Source organism: Monodelphis domestica, chromosome 5, assembly GCF_027887165.1.
Source record: "Monodelphis domestica isolate mMonDom1 chromosome 5, mMonDom1.pri, whole genome shotgun sequence".
Classification (NCBI taxonomy): domain Eukaryota; kingdom Metazoa; phylum Chordata; class Mammalia; order Didelphimorphia; family Didelphidae; genus Monodelphis; species Monodelphis domestica.
The window spans coordinates 113,346,920-113,367,149 of NC_077231.1; the positions used below are offsets into that span (position 1 = coordinate 113,346,920).

Genomic DNA, 20,230 nt, shown 5'->3' on the forward strand with positions numbered 1-20,230 from the left:
AGATTATTAAGTCAAAGAGTTAACTAAGGGATAAGTGACTTGCCCAAGGTCACATAGCTAGTCAGTGTCTAAGGCTAGATGAGTATTCCTAATCTAAGGTTCAGCACTATTATCCATTTTTCCACCTAGTTGCCCATTATATGTTTTTATTTTACCTGGATTATAGTCTCAGTTTTGCCAGTGATGAATAGTGTGATTTTAGACAATTACATGTCCCTCTGTAACACAATTTTCCCAGGTCATAAATAGGTAGGATGAGTTCTTTCTCTCATTCTCTCAGGATCTTAAGTTCATTGGACTAATGAGTCAAGATTCTGTTGTTATTATATTTTGGTGAGCGACAGGTATACTTCTCATTTATCATAATTATTATTTCATAGCGAGCTTTGCTGGAGAAGAAGCAGAGGAAGAAGCGTCTTGAGCCCCTCATGGTGCAGCCAAACCCAGAGGCCAGGCTACGCCGGTCAAAGCCAAAAGCTAGTGAAGAGCAGACCCCGTTGGTAGATCCTCACACTCACCTTTGCAGTGATGTGGTCTTGCATGGTATGTACCTAGGCAGCATTTTTTCTTACCAGTGTTGAAGTCAGGCCAACCAATTTCCTAGGAAGACAGATGGGCAAAAGGGACAGTAGTACTAGTAATCCTTTCAATATTTCTCTTGCTCATAGATTTGATCTTAGAGGATATCAGTTCTGGAATACTTCCTCAATAAATACATCATGAGGGACTTCAGGGATGTCAGAAGAGGGAGAAGGAGAAATAATCTAGTTAAACAGCCTTGAACTCTGATCAAATATATCAGGCTATTCAGTTAAACAACAGATATCCCTTTTCATTGTTTTCTTTCCTTTTATTCCCCTAGGAATTGATGGCCCAGCTGCCTTCATGAAACCAGAGGCTCAAGATTTGAGCACCAAACTCCATGTTCTCTCAGTGAGCTCTTCTACTACAGAAGAGGAGACTGAGGCAGACTTGGATGGGGAGAATATTGAAGACACTATCTCAAAACCAGATCTCCAGGAACTTCTCCAGAAACGTGGTATGGATTGGTATTGATTTCTGTTCACAGGCTCATTTTACCATTTGTGATCTTTTTTTATACTCTTTTCATTAATGTTTAAATTTATTAGGAGAATCTACTTCCAACTGAATCATTAATTTATCAAGATAGCAAAGGACTTCACTGTCATTGACACTAGATGGTTTTCAGTATTGCTGACAATTATCTTAATAATCTGGAATAACAAGTTGGAGAAACGCCCTGAGAGTAAACAAAAGCCTCAACAGCAAAACTACTGTACATGAATTTCATTCTTTCTTAAGAATGTTTAGTTTCATTGTCTTGCCCATTCCTGGCAAAGCTGCAATTGAGTGCTGAAGCTCTGTCTTTCACTTCAGGTGATGGGGAAAAGATAAGTAACCTAGAAAGAACATGAGCCTAAATCAAAACTTTTTTTCCCAGTATTCTTTCAATAAATCATGTTTTCCTAAAACTGTCTTATGTGTTTCACTTGGCTATAATAATATTCTACTTTCCTTGATAGAAACATAGAATTTAATAGCTAGAAGCACCCTTTACAGTTCATTTGATTAACTCCCCATTTTACTGATGAAACAGGTAGTAAGAAGTACAAGGGGGCAGCTGGGTAGCTCAGTAGATTGAGAGCCAGGCCTAGAGATGGAAGGTCCTAGGTTAAAATTTGGCCTCAGCCACTTCCTAGCTGTGTGACCCTGGGCAAGTCACTTGACCCCCATTGCCTAGCCCTTACCACTCTTTTGCCTTGGAGCCAATACACAGTATTGACTCCAAGATGGAAGGTAAGGATTTAAAAAAAAAAAAAGATACAGTGACTTTTGGGACAGAATCCAGTACAGGCATATTATTTTTACGACATATTATTAGATTTTATTGTTTTGCCATGAACATGCTGCCATGTTTCTTCTCAAAGGTCTTTAAGATACTGGATAAGCCAAAGCCATTTTAGGTCTAGCTCATCAAAATAATATCTATTTTTAAAATCCACCTATAAAGAGACTCTTGAAAGATGTTAGTTTGGCAGCATAGTTTTTAAAGTGACTCAAGTTTACTTGGTCTAAAATTCTAAGAGCATTGTTTGTGGTCTCTTTCTCAAGATGAATTTATTAAGTGTAATTTATTGGTAGGAAAATTACATCTTTTATAAGTTCTACACAAATTAATGATGTGTCTTTTCCTACAAAGGGAGTTTAATTATATTACTTCATTTTCAGAAGAATTCTGTTTTCCTTTAAATTTTCCTTTTTTATTATGAACTAAGCAAAGAAAGTCTTTTAAAAAAATATTTATTTTTAATATTGATTTTTGAAAAAGTTTTGAGTTCAAAATTTTCTCTCTCCCTATTCTTTTCCCTCCTTGAGAATGCAAAACATGTGAAATCATTTATACCTGTTAAATCATGCAAAACATACGTCTATATCAACCATGTTGCCAAAAAAGAGTGAGAAAAATAGAGTGAAAAAATTGTTTCAGTCTTCATTCAAGCTTTATCAGATCTCTCTCTGAAGGTAGATGGCACTTTTCATCATTAAATATTTTGGCATTGTCTTAGGTCATTGTGTTGATCAGAATAGCTATCATTCACAGTTGTTCATCATATAATATTACATCATTGTAAGCTGGTGAGACATCCAGGATGTACAGATCACCAGAGCCATGAGAGGAGCTGAATGCTGGACAGACCACCGATTGGTTAGAGTGACTCTTCAAATGCGCATTGCGCCTCACCATCCAAAAGTCGCCCAGACAGTTTGCTCATTTTACAACGTGAGTTGTTTTAGAGATTCATCTTATTTGCAAACATTCCAGTCCTGACTAGATGACAAGCTGTCTGTCAAGGGACCACTCACTGGAAGCTCAACCTAGAAATGGAACCAGTTCAGAGACGCAGTGAAGGAAACATCAAAGGCAGTCCTAGGCCCCAAACAATGCAACCACCAGGACTGGTTCCACGAGAACAACACTGCTATTGAAGACCTATTGAGCAAAAAGAACAAAGCCTTTAGGGAGTGGCAAAATAACCCAAACTCTGCTCCTAAAAAGGACAGATTCGAGTCTCTCCAAGCCACAGCGCAGTGTGAGATCAGGAAGATGCAAGACCCATGGTGGGGAAAAAAGGCAGAAGGAATCCAACGCTTTACTGATACGAAAAACTACAAACAATTTTTCAGTGCCCTCAAGACTGTCTATGGGCCATTAAAACCCACCACCACTTCCTTGCTATCCTCTGACAGTGACACTCTCATAAAAGATAAAAAAGGCATCAGCAACAGGTGGAAAGAACACTTCAGTCAGCTTCTCAACCGACCTTCTTCAGTCGACCAAAGCGCCCTTGACCAGATCCCCCAAAACCACTCCATTGAACAACTTGACCTCCCTCCTTCAATAGAGGAAGTCCAAAAAGCCATTAAACAAATGAGTACAGGCAAGGCACCCTGTAAAGACGGGATCCCAACCGAGGTGTACAAGGCCTTAAAGGGAAAGGTGCTTCAGGCATTCCACATAGTGCTGACCAGCATATGGGAAGAGGAAGACATGCCCCCAGAACTCAGAGATGCCTCCGTCATAGCCCTATACAAGAACAAAGGCGCACGAGCAGCCTGTGACAACTACAGAGGCATCTCACTACTCTCCACTGCTGGAAAGATCCTCGCTCGTGTTATACTCGAACAGACTCCTGTCATCTGTTTCAGAGCAGAACCTGCCTGAATCACAATGTGGCTTCCGACCAGATCGCAGCACCATTGACATGGTCTTCATGGTGAGGCAAATACAGGAAAAATGCCTTGAGCAGAACCTGAGTCTCTACATTGTCTTCATAGACCTGACGAAGGCATTCGACACAGTGAATAGGGACGCATTGTGGGTGATCCTTAGCAAGCTCGGTTGCCCAGCAAAAAAAAAAAAAAGCTCTTTCATGTCGACATGACAGGGGAAGTCCTATCTGGTGGAGAGACTTCTGATCGCTTCAACATCTCCAATGGTGTGAAACAAGGCTGTGTCCTCGCTCCAGTACTATTCAACCTATACTTCACCCAAGTATTACAACATGCTGTGATGGATCTAAATCTAGGCGTCTACATCAAATACTGACTGGATGGCTCACTATTTGACCTTCGCCGCCTGACTACAAAAACAAAGACAACAGAGAGACTCATCCTGAAGCTCTCTTTGCAGATGACTGTGCTCTCATGGCCCACCAAGAAAATCATCTCCAAACCATTGTGGACAGGTTCTCTACCGCAACAAAACTGTTTGGCCTGACTATCAGCCTCAGCAAAACAGTGGTGCTGTTCCAACCCGCACCAGGGAGGCCAACTAACCAGCCATACATTACAATCAATGGCACACAGCTTTCTAACGTCAACACTTTCAAGTACCTGGGCAGCACCATTGCCAACAACGGGTCCCTAGACCACGAGATTAATGCCAGGATCCAAAAGGCCAGCCAGGCACTCGGGCGGCTGTGCTCCAAAGTCCTCCAACACAGCGGTGTAAGCACTGCGACGAAGTTCAAAGTGTACAATGCAGTGGTCCTCAGCTCGCTCCTTTATGGTTGCGAGACATGGACACTGTACCGGAAGCACATGAAGCAGTTGGAGCAATTCCACCAACACTCTGTCCGGTCAATCATGAGGATCCAATGGCAGGACCAAATCATCAACTGGGAAGTCCTCGACAGAGCCAACTCCACCAGCATCGAAGTCATGGTCCTCAAAACCCAGCTACGATGGTCTGGACACGTCATCCGCATGGACCCACAGCGAATAAATACCAAGACAGGTATTCTATGGTGAACTGTCAGCTGGACTCAGGAAACAAGGCCGACCAAAGAAAAGATTCAATGATCAGCTAAAGTCAAACTTGAAGTGGGCTGGCATGACACCAAAGCAACTAGAACTCGCTGCCTCTGTCAGAAGCAGCTGGCGAACCCACATTAACCATGCCACCACAACCTTTGAAGATGAGTGATGTCGACGTCTTGCCGCTGCGCGTGAACGCCGAAACCAGGCCACAACCGCATCTCCCATAACAACTGGTGTTCCATGCCCCATGTGTCACAAACTTTGCACCTCAGTCTTTGGACTCCAAAGCCATATGAGGGTACACCGTAGATGAAAATGCACAAAGACAATTGTCATTCTCGGACACCGAGAAACTACTACTAACTAACTAACTAACTAATATTGCTGTTACTGTGTACAATGATCTCCTGGCTTTCTGCTCACTTCACTTTGCATCAGTTCATTTAAGTCTTCCCATGTTTTTCTGAAAGCATTCTGATGTTAATCATTTCTTATAGCACAATAGTTACTCCATCTCAGTCATATCCCCCAACATATTCATCCATTTTCCAATTAATGGGCATCCTCTCAGTTTCCATTCTTTGCTACCACAAAAAGAGCTGTCATAAGACTTTTTGCACATGTAAGTCCTTTTCCTTATTCTTTGATCTCTTTGGATAAAGACCTAGTAGTGATGTTGCTAGGTCAAAAGATATGCACAATATTATAACCCTTTTGGTCTAGTTCCAAATTTTTCTCCAGAATGGATTAGTTCATAACTGCACCAACAGTGCATTAATGTCCTAATTTTTTCATAATCCCCTCCAACATTTGTTTGTTTTCTTTTTCTGCCATATTAGCCAATCTGATAAGTGTTAGGTGGTACCTCAGAGTTGTTTTAATTTGCATCTCTAATCAATAGAATTTATTTTATTTTATTTTTTGAGCAATTACATGTAATAAAAAATTTCCACATAAGTTTTCCCAAGTTATATGATTGAACTGCTCTCCCTCCCTCCCTTTCCTTCCCCATCCCAGTTCTGGAAGGCTATTTGATTTAGGTTATACATCTATTATCATGCAAAACATATTTCCATATTATTCATTTTTATAAGTGGGTAATCTTATAAAATCAGAACCCCAAAATATAAACCCACATGAACAAGTGACAAATTCTATGCTTTCATCTACATTCTGACTGCAACAGTATTTTCTCTGAAGGTGGATAGCATTCTTTGTCATATGTTCCTCAGAATTGTCCTGGATCGTTATTCAATAGTGATTTAAAACATTTTTTTAATATGACATAGATAGATTTGATTTCTTCTTCTGAAAACATCCAGTAATAAGTATCCTTTGACCAGCAAAGAAATCTTATTAGCTTAGAAAAACCATTATATCATTGTTTATGCCCTGTTTCTTCTTACTTTTGGAACAGATAATATCCAGTCTCTAGCTGCTCGTTGTTATATCCCAACTACATGTGTTTTGAGGTAATGATGACTAAAACAATTCAGAATGAAGTTCCAGACATTTCAGCAAAGCATTCAAGATTTTATTCTTGATATATTGAATTGTTTTGTGAGAATTTCAGAAATGTATTAAAGAATAAAAATAGGGATTTCTTAGAATTTTAGATCATCCATGTCCTATAATTCAATTTTAAGCACCAGTTGTTTAAGTTTGGCCTTCTCCTTTCTACAAATCGACATTTTCATTGGTAAATGGGGAAAATTACATGAGTAATATTATTGAATCTTATTTTCCAATGTAGATTATTGGAAAAGAATTTTAATTCATTTTCTGAAGTCACTTGAATTAAGAGTGGTATTATTCCTCCTTAGTTTATGTAACTTGGAAAAAACGTATCATGTTCTTGAACCTCATAAACTTTTATGCCATCTTAAATAATTTGGATCATGAATTCTAAAACAAGTATGAAAAGAAAGCAAAAATTGTGCCTTGCATATAGTAAGCACTCATATTCAATTCAACATAGGTTTAAGGACCAACAGTGTACTTGTTTGTTGACTGACTGAAAAATAAAAATCATCCCAGGAGGCGTACTTAGAACTCAAGGCTCTACTGTTAGACTTAAGTTAGTATGCAAATCTATGTAACTACAAAAAAAGAAAATGTAGCTAGTTATTTTTCCATAAAATTCTCACATTATCAGATCTTGGGTTTCCATTTTCATGTAGCAGAATTCTCAGAATGATACATGTACTTGGATTCCATGTTTTTGCAAATGAAAATAAGAATTCTTACTGGTTGGCAAAAGCCCTTGAAAAGCATCAAATAGGGAAAAAAAACTGCTTTGGAATATAGATTCTATTCTTTCTGGAACTTCCATAATGTTTATATTTATAGTTACAGTAGAAATATTTCAAAAGTTGATAAGGTTTCAGGCACTACTCCAAACTTTCACCTATTATAATTTCTGTCTTCCATTGACCAGACTCTTTTGGTGTTATATAATTATGTTCATCACAACTAATTTAATCACCCGTAACAGGTTTCATGGTAATATCCTGATCTGCTCCTTTGTATTTTTATTTCCTTGTTCTTTGATCATAGAAAAGATAGAAAAGTACTTATTCTATGGTTTGTCTTTTTATTCTTCAAAGGAGTCCAGGTTTTCATTGAGACAGAATTTTCCTCAAAAAAAGCCAAAAGAAATTCGTGAAGGTTTTTTTAAGGCATGAGTTCAATTTAGGTAAATACAAATAAATCTAGATAAGGCTTAATCCAGTGCTGTCTGGAGCTGAAGAGTTAAATGCAGGAAAAACATGGTTTAAGAACCAATCTGCTACAGACCCTGAATCATGTAGAGCAGTGGTATCAAAGTGAAATAGAAAAGTGCCCACTAAACCATACATCCTTGAAGGCCACATGTTGACTTTTAAAAGATCACAAATTAACATTGTTTTATTATATTTTTAAAAAAACAGTTTCTCAACGACTTTTTGATCTGATTCTGGCCACTAGGGAGTCTTGGGGTTTTCTCATTGATACCACTGATTTAAGCAATATACAAATATAAACAGTTCTTACATTTCCATAGGGCATCCGTTCTAAGTTCAGTGAGAGAGAGAGAAGGGAAAGCCTGGTTCAGAGTCCATTGGTGAGGATAGCCCTAAGAAACTTGTGATTTGGAACTTTATCTCAGTGTAACTTGAGTTAAAGGAGCAAAAAGAACAAGAAATTCACATTAGACTCAATGTTTTAATCCTTCCTTTGTCGCATACTATATAATGGAAGTAGGAGTACAAATCACTCTCCTGAGGCTTTCAATCCACTGAGCCACTTAAGTTTTAGATGAAGTTAATAGCTAATCTAACTCAAATGTGAAGATCAAATTAAAACTTTGAAGGGATATGTACAGCATATGAAGGAATTCTGAGACTGAGGATAATGATGCTCTATAAATCCAAGATTTTAATATTATTGTTGCTATTATCATGTCCCAAAGTCCCCAAATATGGCTAATACTGAGTGAGAACAAAATGCTAGAAGACTTAATTAACTTTCTGAAGCAGAAGTGTAGCAACTTCAAGTTGTGCAAATTATTCAGTTTTCAAGGGCATTATCAAATTTTCAGGGATGTTAAAGATATATAGCTGTTCTCACTGGAAATTTGCCTCCCCAAAGTTAAGTGAATTGGCACTACAAAAGATTAACTTCAGGTTTCCTCTATATTAAGACTTATAAGCATTGATTAAACATCTTCTAGATACCAGACCCTATGGCAAGGGGCTGAGAATTGGGGGATTGTATTAGGAATGGACCTTTGAACCTTACAGGCCATACATGGAGTATTATGTTCTAGTCTGTTCTGAGCACCTTTGAGGAAGGAAGTTGAGGTAGAAAGAATGTAGAGGACGTTACCAAAGCAGGATAGTGAAGTGCCTTGAGTTAGTAGAATCACAGAATATCCGGGTTAGGAGGGGCTTCTCAATAGCTACCTAGTCCATTCCCTAAAAAGGAATCTTTTGAGGGGCAGCTGGGTGGCTCAGTGGATTGAGAGCCAGATCTAGAGACGTGAGGTCCTAGGTTCAAATCTGGCATCAGACACTTCCTAGCTGTGTGACCCTGGGCAAGTCACTTAACCCCTGTTGCCTATCCCTTAATACTCTTCTGTCTTGGAACCAATACACAGTATTGATTCTAAGGCAGGAGATAAGTGTTTAAATCTTTTTTTTAATTTAAAAAAATGTAAAAAAAGGAATCTTTTATAACACATTTGACATTATTCTCCAGCCTTTGCTTGAAGACCCCTAGGAAATAGGATCCCATTATCTTCCAAGGCAGCACATTCCTCTTTTGGATAGCTCTGATTTATTAGGAGGTTTTTTTATGCCAAGCCTAAATTTGCCCTGTTGCAACTTTACTGCTTCTAGTTCTACCTCAGGAGAAACAACAATTTTAATCCCCTTTCTATATGAGTCTTATCTTCTCTTGGCTTATATTTTTCAGTCCTCTCTAACTTTGGGATGCTAATTGGGGTTTTCTGGGCAAAAATACCAGAGTGGTTTGCCATTTCCTTCTCCAGCATATTTTGCAGAGTAATTTAGGCAAACAGGGCAAAGTGACTTGTCCAGGATTACACATGTGTAAATAGAATTGTGTACCCCAAGACTACATTCCCCAGAATTCCCTTACTTTTCCCAGAATTCCTTGAATTACATTCCCCACTTTGTGACCTTAAGTTTTGTAAATAAGTTTGCAGTGACCCTGCCTTTTGCGCTAGCTCTCTTCCCACTTTTCTTGGTCCAGGCAACACTCTCTTTTCTAAGGCTATTATTTTCATTTTTATTCAAGTTATTATTAGTAAATTCTTGTAAAAATATAATACTTGAAGTATTTGGATATTAATTTTTAATCTTACACACAACTAGGAAGTATCTGAGGTCAGGTTTTTTTTCCTGACCTGGATCTAGACACTGTGCCACCTAAGTACCCTGAGGAAAATAATAGTTAACTTCAAATATTTGAACAACTGTTAACATGGAAAGGGAAATTTTTAACTAATTCGTCTTGGTTCTGGGGAGATATCTAGGAACAATGGATTGAAATTTTAAAGAGGGAGATTTAAGAGCAAGAGAAAAGAAATGGTTCTAAAGATGCAAACTAAACAGATGTAGAATGGGTTGCTCAGGGAAGCAGTAAGTTCCCCTTCATTTGAAAATTTGAAGTAAATCCTAGAGACCACTTGTCAGATATGTTGCAAATAAGATCTGTTTTTGTTTTTTTTTTTAAACCCTTACCTTCCGTCTTGGAGTCAATACTGTGTATTGGCTCCAAGGCAGAAGAGTGGTAAGGGCTAGGCAATGAGGGTTAAGTGACTTGCCCAGAGTCTCACAGCTGGGGGGTGTCTGAGGTCAAATTTGAACCTAGGACCTCCCATCCCTAGGCCTGGCTCTCAATCCACTGAGCTACCCAGCTGACCCCAGGATCTGTTTTTAAAAGTTCATATCTTGTTTTTTTCTTCAGTCCTTCTGCCTGTTTTTCAAGTCTTCAAACCTCCCCTTATCAACTGATTTCTTCTTTGTCCTTAAACATATGCAAGTCTTTCATATTCTTAAAACACCTTTTCTAGATTCTTTTCAAGCTATAATCCTCCCCCTCTTCTTGTTCTCCCTAACTCTTAATTGTAAAATTAGATGATCTTTTCTCATTCCCAGTCCCCATCTCTTCCTCCTCCTGGATACTCTTCTTTCTCAGTTTTCATCCCACAGTACAATAATATAATACGATGAACATTAAGCACCTGCTGTGTGCCAGACATTGGATTAAGATCAAGACCAATAAGAAAAAGACAATCCCTGCCCTAAAGGCGCTAGTGGAAGAAGGCAGTACACACACAAAAAGTTGAAAACAGTAGAGGTAGAAGGCATTTGGTTGGGGGCATGATGGTGGTGGAATTGAATTCAAGCATGTCTCTAACTGTGCATATTCCCCCAAGGTTCTGTCCAATCCCTTTGTCTGGCTACTCTCTTTCTCTTGATAACCTCATCAAATCCCATAGGGTTAATGATCATCTCTATGCAGATGACTTCTAGATCTGTATAGCCAGGCCCTATTTCTCTCACCTGAGCTTTAGTCTGAGAAAATGAAATATTGGTTTTGTATTTTATGATTAATTCTATTTATGCCCTGAATCATGTTTCTTTGAGTTAAGTTCAGAAAGTCATGAGAAGTTCAGTTTTCCTCTCCAGGTTTAAAAGTTAAGTTTCCCTCAGGGGCAACCAGGTTTCTCTGTTAATTAAGAGCTAGGCCTAGAAATGAGAGGTCCTGAGTTCAAATTTGGCCTCAGATACTTCCTAGCTGTATGACCCTGGGCAACTTACTTAATTCCCATCACTGAGCCCCTACCACTCTTCTGCCTTAAAACCAATGCACAATATTGATTCTAAGATGGAAGGTTAGGGTTTTTATTAAAATAATTTTTAATTGTTTCCCTATAAATCATTTTAATTGAAAGAAATCTGTTGTCCTTAAAAGACAGAAGATGTATGCCAGGATGTCTTGTTTGTTATCTCTGCAACGCTGACTGTCCTTTAAGAAAGTTTGGTCTTTTATTTCTGTGATGCTAACTAGCTTTGTAGATGGATACCTCTGATAAGCTTTTCATGGCAATAAGATGGAAGATGGATTGTTGCTAGACCTGCATTCAAGAGTTCCATCCATTCATATAATTTTCCATCACCTATCTATGTATCACACATCTCATATCTATATATCATATATATCTATATCTATATATATATATCACATCATCTATGACTTAAGACTTTGTAACCAATCATTGTTTTCTACCTGAGATGCTTCCTGTTCTTTATTCTCTTATACTTTCCCAAAATATATAACATCTAATAAGCCCTTCCTCATGGCCTTTTAGTTTACTGAGGAGTTGAAAGAACTGTTTTATTGGTAATTGCTAGCTTTACCAATAAATTAATGTGTGTGGAATTTTGTGCCTCAGTTTGCCTTGCTTCAATTGTGACAGTCCTTCATTATTGATTACATCTTGTTTAATTTAAACTGGATGTTTCAGAGATATCAAAAACTCAATATGCTTAAAACTTGTCATATTTCCCCCTAAATTCCCTCCATTCTTTCCTTTTTTTTTTATCAAAGGCACCACTGCCCATTTAACATCCCAGGTTTGTAATCTTAACATCTTGTATTTCTCACAACACATCAGTTGATACTTTTTGCCATTTCTACTGTCACAGTATCTCATTCGACTAAACCCTTCTTCCCACTCACACAACTAACTACCTGCTCTTGCCTAGATTGTCCTAACTGATTTCCCTGCATCGCCTCATTTGGCAGCTGCTTCCCAAAGTAATTTTCCATTAAGCTCAAACCTGACTGTGACTCCCTTATTCAACTACCTCCAGTGGTTTTCTAGCCTCTAGGATAAACTATAAACTCTTCTGTAAAGCTTTTAAATCCCTATACAACTTGCTCAAACCTATCTTTCAGCCTTGTTGGATATTACTACCCCTCCAGTATACTCTATGAGATAGCCCCATTTGTCTTCTTCGTGTTCCTCATACAGGATGTCCATCTCTTGTCTCTTTGCTTTTGCCTGTCCTCTGTGCTTGGAATGCATTGTCTTCTTACCTCTACCTCATAGAGATCCTCTTTTCAATCTCCAGTTTCTTCACTAAGCTTTTCCTGATCTCCCTCAACTGCTTGAACCCTCCTTCCCAAACTACCTGCATTTAACTACTTTATATACATTTATATTTAGGAGATATATCCATACATATCTATATCTGTCTTTCTTTTGAATGTAAGCTCATAGTGAAGAGGGACTTTTTCATTTCCTTGAACTATATCCTCAATACCTGGTTCATAATAAGCCCTTACTAATGAATATTTGTTGGTTTGCTTAGTTTACAAAATAATCCCTCCCTTTTTCATTGTTCAGAGAGCCATCTTTTGTAATTTAGGGTATTCCTTTCTAGGTATATTTGACTAGATAGCCTCTGAGGTCTATTCCTGCTTTGAAATTGTATAATTCTTTGGTCTGCTAAAAAGACTCCTAACCCAAAGAAGCTGAGTTTGACTGCAGGTTCAGATGTGGATTTTTGGACTGGCTTTGGAGTCTCTTCTCAAAGCTTTTGTACCTCAACAGTATAACTGGAGAAAATAAGCTTTATTTCTTTCCTCTCTGAGAAAACGCTAAGGAGAATAGACTAGACTGATCAGTTGATCAACATCTTTCTGTCCATATTGCCCATTGTTTGTACCTACTCCTGTTTCTCTACTTCCATGGCCACCACCCGATTCAGGCCCTCATTTACTTTTCATCAAGGCCACTGAAATGGACTTCTTGTTGGTATCCTTGCGTTCAGCCTTTCCTTTACACAGGTTCTCCCTCCCCACAGCTGCCAGATTGACAGTCTCTTCATGTTACTCCTTGTTAAAAAGGCTTCAGTGGCTTGGCTCCTGAATGCTTCTGATATCCAATGCAAACTCCTTTTGCATTTAAAACTCTTTAGATTCTGGCTCTAGCCTGTCATACTAGTCTGAGCACATATGTGGAATACACATACTATATTCCAACCAAATTATCGTGCTTTCAATACCCTATTCATGTCTTCTCTGTCTCCATGCCTTTGCACAGCTCCCATGCCTGGGATGTTCCCCTGCCTCTTGGAGTCTCATCCTTCAAACTTTAGCTTAAGTGTTATTCCTTTAAAGAGACCTTTCCAGGGGGCATCTAGATGGCCTAGTAGATTGAGAGCCAGGCCTGGAGATGGAAGGTCCTGGGTTCAAATCTAGATTCAGACCCTTCCTAGCTTTGTGACCCTGGGCAAGTCACTTAACCCCCATTGCCTAACCCCCATTGCTCTTCTCCTTGGAACCAATGCACAGTATTGATTCTAAGAAAGAAGGTATGGGTTTAAAAAATAAAATAAAAATAAAGATAACTTTCCTAATTCCCATGGTTGTTAGTGTTCTCCCCAGAAACTTTAGATTTACTTATGTGGGTATACATTATTTCCTCTCCCCTTTTCCCCTAGAATGTAAGCTTCTTGAGAACAGAATTTTATTTTCCCATCTTAGGCACCTAGCACAGAACCTGGTACATAGTAGGCATTTAATGTTTGTTGAATTGTTTGATTGAATCAAGAAGTATTGATTGTCTACTATGTTCTTAGCACTGTTTTTCTGTTGAGAATATAAAGATTCATAAAGCATAATCCCAGCTTTCTTAGTATTTATAATCTACTTGGAATCAGGAGTTTTATAAACATTTTAAAAACAACTTTGCCATACAAGGCAGGATGCTAAATTCCAAATTGGTGATATAGAGATGTTTTTAAGAGTTCAGAGGATTGAGAAATCACTTCCAGATGGGGAAGTTGGTGGGTGGGGATGGTGGTGGATATTATTAGGAGATTCTTTACAAAGTGGGAAGGACTTAGTTCTTGAAGGATGGGTATGTTTTCCTAGATGGAACAAAGAAAGGTTAAGAGCAGAGGGAGCACTACGAGAAAAGTCATGAAAGTAAGGCAGCATAAGGAAAAGTAAATAGATAATTTTGGAAAGAGTACAGGATTTAGATTTAGAGGATCTAGGCTCTAATCCCAAATCTTTTTTTTAAGTATTGATTTTTTTTTTGATTTTTGGAAATTTTTATTTAATTCATTAATTTAGAATATTTTTCCATGGTTACAAGGTCCATGTTCTTTCCTTCTCCCCCCATTCTCTTCCCATAGCTAACACACAATTCCACTTTAATCCCAACTCTTAATGTGTATTATTTGCATGAACTTAAATAAGTCATTCAAATTAACAGGTCCTCAGTATACTGAGGTCCTCTATAAACTGAGAATTGTTGCAAGATTGCTGAGGGTTTAAATGCCAAAGTAAGGTGCTTAGCATATTGCTTTATTGAGAACCACTAAAAGTGGTTTTATGCAAAGGAATAACATGATGATAGATACTTTGGGAAGAGAAATTTGATTGTGATTAATTTAAATTGGTGAGGGGAAACCCAGTAAAGAAGCTGGTGCAATAATCTAGATGAAAAAAGATTTGTCACAATTTGTATAAAAGGGTGTATTGGGGTGTGTGTATGGTGGGAGGTGGGGGGAGATTGGGCAAAAAAAGAATTAAATTTTTACTTAAATTTCAGACTTTTTCTTAGTTAAGTTAGACAGTTATATCTCTGTATTTGATCAGGCATCTCTGACACTTTGAACTTCGATGAGGAGGTGACTGATGGGGAGGAGGAAGAAGGAAAGAAATCAAGAATGAACTCACCTTCCTCAGAAACACGGCGGCCCAGTTCTGGATCCAGCCAAAAATCAGTAACAGTATGTAGTTCTGGAAGCTCTTTTTTATGGGTAAATTAGATCAACTCTCCCCAGAGCTTAACTTCCCTCAATTTCTTTGAAGAGATGGGGCGCTATGGTTGTAGAATATTGTATATATTTTCATGTTTTTGAACATGCTTAATTTTGAGGAACATTTCCTTTCTCTGTCACCTTTTTGTTCTTTGTTATAAGAGATTGCTTATAGAGAGTGGGGAAACAAAGGAGAAAAGATATCAATAAAAGCATTTTTTAAAAAATGATGCCTTCATAGGGCTCATACCTGAATATAGACAGATTCCTTGCTATAGTAACCATCATTCAAAACAACTTATGAGGGTATATCACCTCTTTGCTACATTCTCTTGTGCCAACTGTTAATAATTTTGTTTGATGTCCCTGAATTTCTTCTGCCACTGCCAGAAGACCTTGGTTGTGAAGATCCAAAGGCAAATTATTCCTTGGAAGAATGTGGGAGCTTCTGGCCTGGTTGCCTCTTGCTCAAGTATCACTGTTCCCTCAGGATACGGGAGCGTCCTGTACAGCATCCCTTCAGGCTGATAATCAGCTGGGAGAAGTTGAAAACTTAGAAGATTTTGCATTTCGTCCTGCTCCTCGGGGGATTACAGTGAAATGTCGGATCACCAGGGATAAGAAAGGAATGGACAGGGGCCTCTACCCCACCTATTACATGCACTTGGAAAGGGATGAAAATCGAAAGGTCTGTAAACGATTGCTTAGAGCAAAACTTTTAGGAGGGCAAGTCTAAAAGTTAGAACTTGGGTTGGATTTTATAATAAGGGAAAAAATACTGGTGGAAAGAACATGGTATATTGGAAAAAGTGCTGGTCAGAAGACCTGAGTCAAATCCAACCCTGCTATTTACCAATAACTCTGTGACTTTGGGCAAGGCACTCAACCACTCTGGGTCTCAATTCCACATCTATGAAATGAAAGAGTTGAACCATATGGCCTCTGAGGTCTTTTTCAGTTATAATTCTATTGTCCTTTTGTCGTATGATTGTTAGGCCAAAGTCAATGGAAGCATATGAGCTTCCATTGCCTGAAAGTGCCTGTTGGTGTGCTCAGGTAAACAAAAAGTAAAGACGCAGTCCCTCTCTTTAATGAGTTAACTATCAGAACAAGTTTTAACACATAGACTGCTTTTGTTAGATTTAAGAAAACATCTGTTTTAGGTTGCCTTTTATTTTGAAAACAGACACTTTAGAGAATATCCATTCATTTAAAAAATAGGTTTGCTTTTTAACCTATGGAAGTATCTTGGTTTTCTTTTTAATCAAAGAAGAAGAAGTTATTATGACAAAGGAAAATAGAGATTGGATTGAGGAGGGGGAATGAACAAAGGATAGTCAGAAGCAGAGACAAGTTAAATGCTCCAACAGTTCTAATTCATTCCAGCCTCTGGTTTTTCAGCATTTTATACTTGTTCATGAATAAGTAAATTGTAATAGACACAAGGGTTGAATGAGATTTCCTGAAATGGACTGATTGGATTGCATAACTTACTGCTGTCGTCATGTCATAGAAGTGATGAGGTTTAGAGTAGCTAGGGAATTATTGCAGTAAAAATTGTAAAGCTAAAGGTAGGGCAGAGGAATAGTCATTGGAGAGAGCAACTATCCCAATTAGTTAAGTCCATGGTGATGGAGAAAGATGTTTTTGCAGGATCCAAAGGGATTTTAGTGATAAAAGGCAGCAATTCAGAGAGCAAACGTGGAGGCAAACTTAGAAAACTAAGGAAGAGAAATAAGCATTTATTAGGTGCCTCCTATGTGCCAGCCACTGAGCTCTTCATAGCTATAATTTCATTTGGTCTTCACAACAACCTTTGGAGGTAGCTATTATTGTGATCCCTATTTTACAGTTGGGCACACTGATTCCAAGCTCAGGCCACTGTGTCTCCTCACTGCTAAAAGTGAAAGAAAGAAAGAAAGAATAGTGGTCATTGAATTTATGGAAATAGGTCAGAGGTTGCAATGAGAGATCAAAGAAATTGCTTGAGTGGATAGAGTGAGATTTGTGCTCTCTTCATTCCAGACTTGACTTGACATGTTACATTTTTTAGACATTCCTTCTTGCTGGGAGAAAGCGAAAAAAGAGCAAAACATCCAACTACCTCATCTCCATCGACCCAACGGACTTATCTCGGGAAGGGGAGAGCTACATTGGCAAACTCAGGTGAGAGTACCAAAGCCTACAGTGTCCTAGACTAGAATTGGGAGTCACCTCAGAAATTGGTCAAACCCTTCCTTTTCCAAATAAGCAACAGAAGCCATGAAGGACTAAATCACTTTCTCTAATTTCCCTGTTCCTTGCCCTTCCCCCACCCTTAAATTTTCTTTTTTATTCCGAGTTTATTAATAATTAATAGAAATGAACATTTTCTTTATTTTTTAAAAACCCTTACCTTCCATCTTAGACTCAATACTGTTTATTGGTTCTAAGGCTGAAGAATGGTAAGGGCTAGGCAATGGGGGTTAAGTGACTTGCCCAGGGTCACATAGCTAGGAAGTGTCTGAGGTCAAATTTACATGAACATTTTAGAGGATTACATATGAAACCATGAAGTTCTTTATATACAAATTGTTATTTTAAGTATGTATGAAATTTTACATGGTAGTAACAGAATTGCCTGTTTTGTATTTTCTTCTGTGCATCTTTAAATATTTTTCTTTTGGTTTTGCATTTCTATCACTAACTACCCTTTTACTTCCCTATCCTTTGCTAATAGAAGAATCATGCAACCATTCCAACTGGATCTACTACAGATTTATGTTACATTACCTCAACTGGATTCTGACTGATGTTAAGCAATCCTTTTGCACTATCCTAACTAACTCATTATCCCACTCACCATAGCAGCTCTTCCAAACCTTTTCTTCCCTCTTCAAACTTCTCACACTCTCATGAATTCTGTCCCCCTACTCTCTCAGCTAAGAACTTTGCCTTGTAATTTTCTGTAAAAATAAAATGAAATAAAAATAAGGCTAAGACTCCATTTTGGGGCTTTGGGCATTTTTTATGTTTTCCATGCCTGCATTGCTTTACCTCATTTCCTGATTTCTTCCTGACTTCTCTAGCTTCCTTCAAGTTCCAACTAAAATCCTGCCTTTCTGTAGGAAGCTATTACCTCAATTCTAGTGCCTTCTCTCCACTAATTATTTCCTTTTCATCCAATACATATCTTGTTTGTAAGTGCTTATTTCATGTTGTCTCTCTTATTAGATTGTGAGCTCCTTGAAGCACGGACTGTTTATTTTTATTTTTTTGCCTTTTTTGTGTATCTTGTAAAGATTAAAAATTTAGAGAAGACTGAGGCAGGTAGGTAGAAATTAGTTTCTCTCTGCAATGAGTATTATATTTTTATGAGGTTTATTAAAGATTAAGGATTAAAGAAAATACAGAATAAGGAAGCACATGCCTAGGCCAGAGAGGCCCAGACAAAATAACCTCACATCATGAAAGAGACGCAACTGCTCCAAAATGGAAGTTCAAAAGAGAGCAAGCCTATTCACAACCAGGTTTAAATACCCCCATCTCGCTCTCAGCCCAGGTGAGAATTCAGTGATATTACAAAGCATTCTGGGGAAGTGGAGCAAGGAATTCTAGGGATTGAAGTCCTGGATTCGAGTCTATTTTTTACAATCTAGCATAGTGTCTGGCAAATTATAAACACTTAATAAATACTTATATTAACCCAACTGACTGAATAATGGAAACCATCATAAGAATTGTAGTCAAACCAAACCACTTAGTATATTGATCTCAAACTTAAAATGTACATCTCATTCTGCACCTTTAGTCCATCACCTCTGCCAAAAGATGTATCTCCTGCCCTTATTCTGGTAGTTTTAGTGAGTAAATAAGACTTCTGCAGAATCTTGTTGGAACCTAGCCTTTTGATTTAAACTGTTATGGGCAGCTGGTTGGCTCAGTGGATTGAGAACAAGGCCTTGTAAACCTTAAAATTTCTTAGACTTATAAATGTTGGAAATTTCACCATTGGGAAATTTCATACTTGAAAAATTTCCTATTGATAGTGGGAACTCTATTGGAATGTGAACCCCATTGGCATGGGAGGTTCCTCCTCCTCCCTTCTTAAGATTACTTTAGGACAGAAACCTTTTGCTGAACAATGGAAAGGGCTTTGACCTATGCTTAAGCATAGAACAGGAATTTCTTTGAGTCATGATTGATTTTAGAATTGATACAATAGAGATACTTGGAATGACAGAACCAGGTCTTGGAAAATACAATTTCCACCCCACTCAGTCCTAACAGGATTTAGGAAGGGCTGCAGCAAAGGATCAAGATTTAATTATTGAGAATATGACCTTCAACAGACATGTGCAAAGCCACAGACCTCTGGGCGGTCCTGGGTTAAGCTAGAGCCACCATTGGCACAGGGAAGACATGGACAGTGATTGGTAGATGTGAGAACTGAGGGGAGGGAACTTGGATGGTTTCCTTAAAGATAGAGGGGTCTGAGGACTGGTGGTGGAGGGTTGGAGAGGTTTTTGGTCTGAGAGGTGGTGCTTTGAGAGTTGGCTCTGAAGGAAGCTGGAGGTGGAGGCCCCTGAGACTGTTTCTCCATTTTTGGTCACGTGAGTAATAGGGACTGATCTCCTTTCATTGCCCCAGCTATCTAAGGGCTTGGGCCTTTTGGCCCAGCCTAAACAGAAGGGGTATTTAAGCCCTATTCCCTTCTCTCCCCTTTCTCTCTCCCTCTCTCTCTCTATCTCTAATTCCTTTCTTCCTCCTGTTTGTAATTAAACTCTATAAAAGGCTGACGGCTGACTTGAGTTTTCATTTAGGAATTACATAGCTGAATTCCTTGGCGACCTTAAATTAATATATCAGTCTTTTAAAGTGATTTCCTTGTCACAGCCTAGAGACGGGAGGGTCCTGGTTTTAAATCTGGCCTCAGACACTTCCTAGCTGTGTGACCCTGGTCAAGTCACTTAACCCCATTTACTAGCCCTTACCACTCTTCTGCCTTGGAATCAATAAGGCAGAGGGTAAGAGTTTGAATAAATAAATGAACTGTCAGA

General features: G+C 38.5%; 1 protein-coding gene across 2 annotated transcripts in view; it reads left to right on the forward strand.

Annotated features, from left to right (window-relative positions):
* The window catches only part of TULP3 (TUB like protein 3), a 52,706-nt gene that overhangs the window by 24,331 nt on the left and 8,145 nt on the right, over positions 1-20,230 (forward strand). For both annotated transcript variants that reach the window (XM_007503769.3, XM_007503770.3), the window contains 5 exons: positions 381-543; positions 863-1,039; positions 15,028-15,161; positions 15,682-15,879; positions 17,245-17,357. In XM_007503769.3, coding sequence (XP_007503831.1) covers positions 381-543; positions 863-1,039; positions 15,028-15,161; positions 15,682-15,879; positions 17,245-17,357 — 785 coding nt within the window. The remainder of the gene's footprint in view (positions 1-380; positions 544-862; positions 1,040-15,027; positions 15,162-15,681; positions 15,880-17,244; positions 17,358-20,230) is intronic.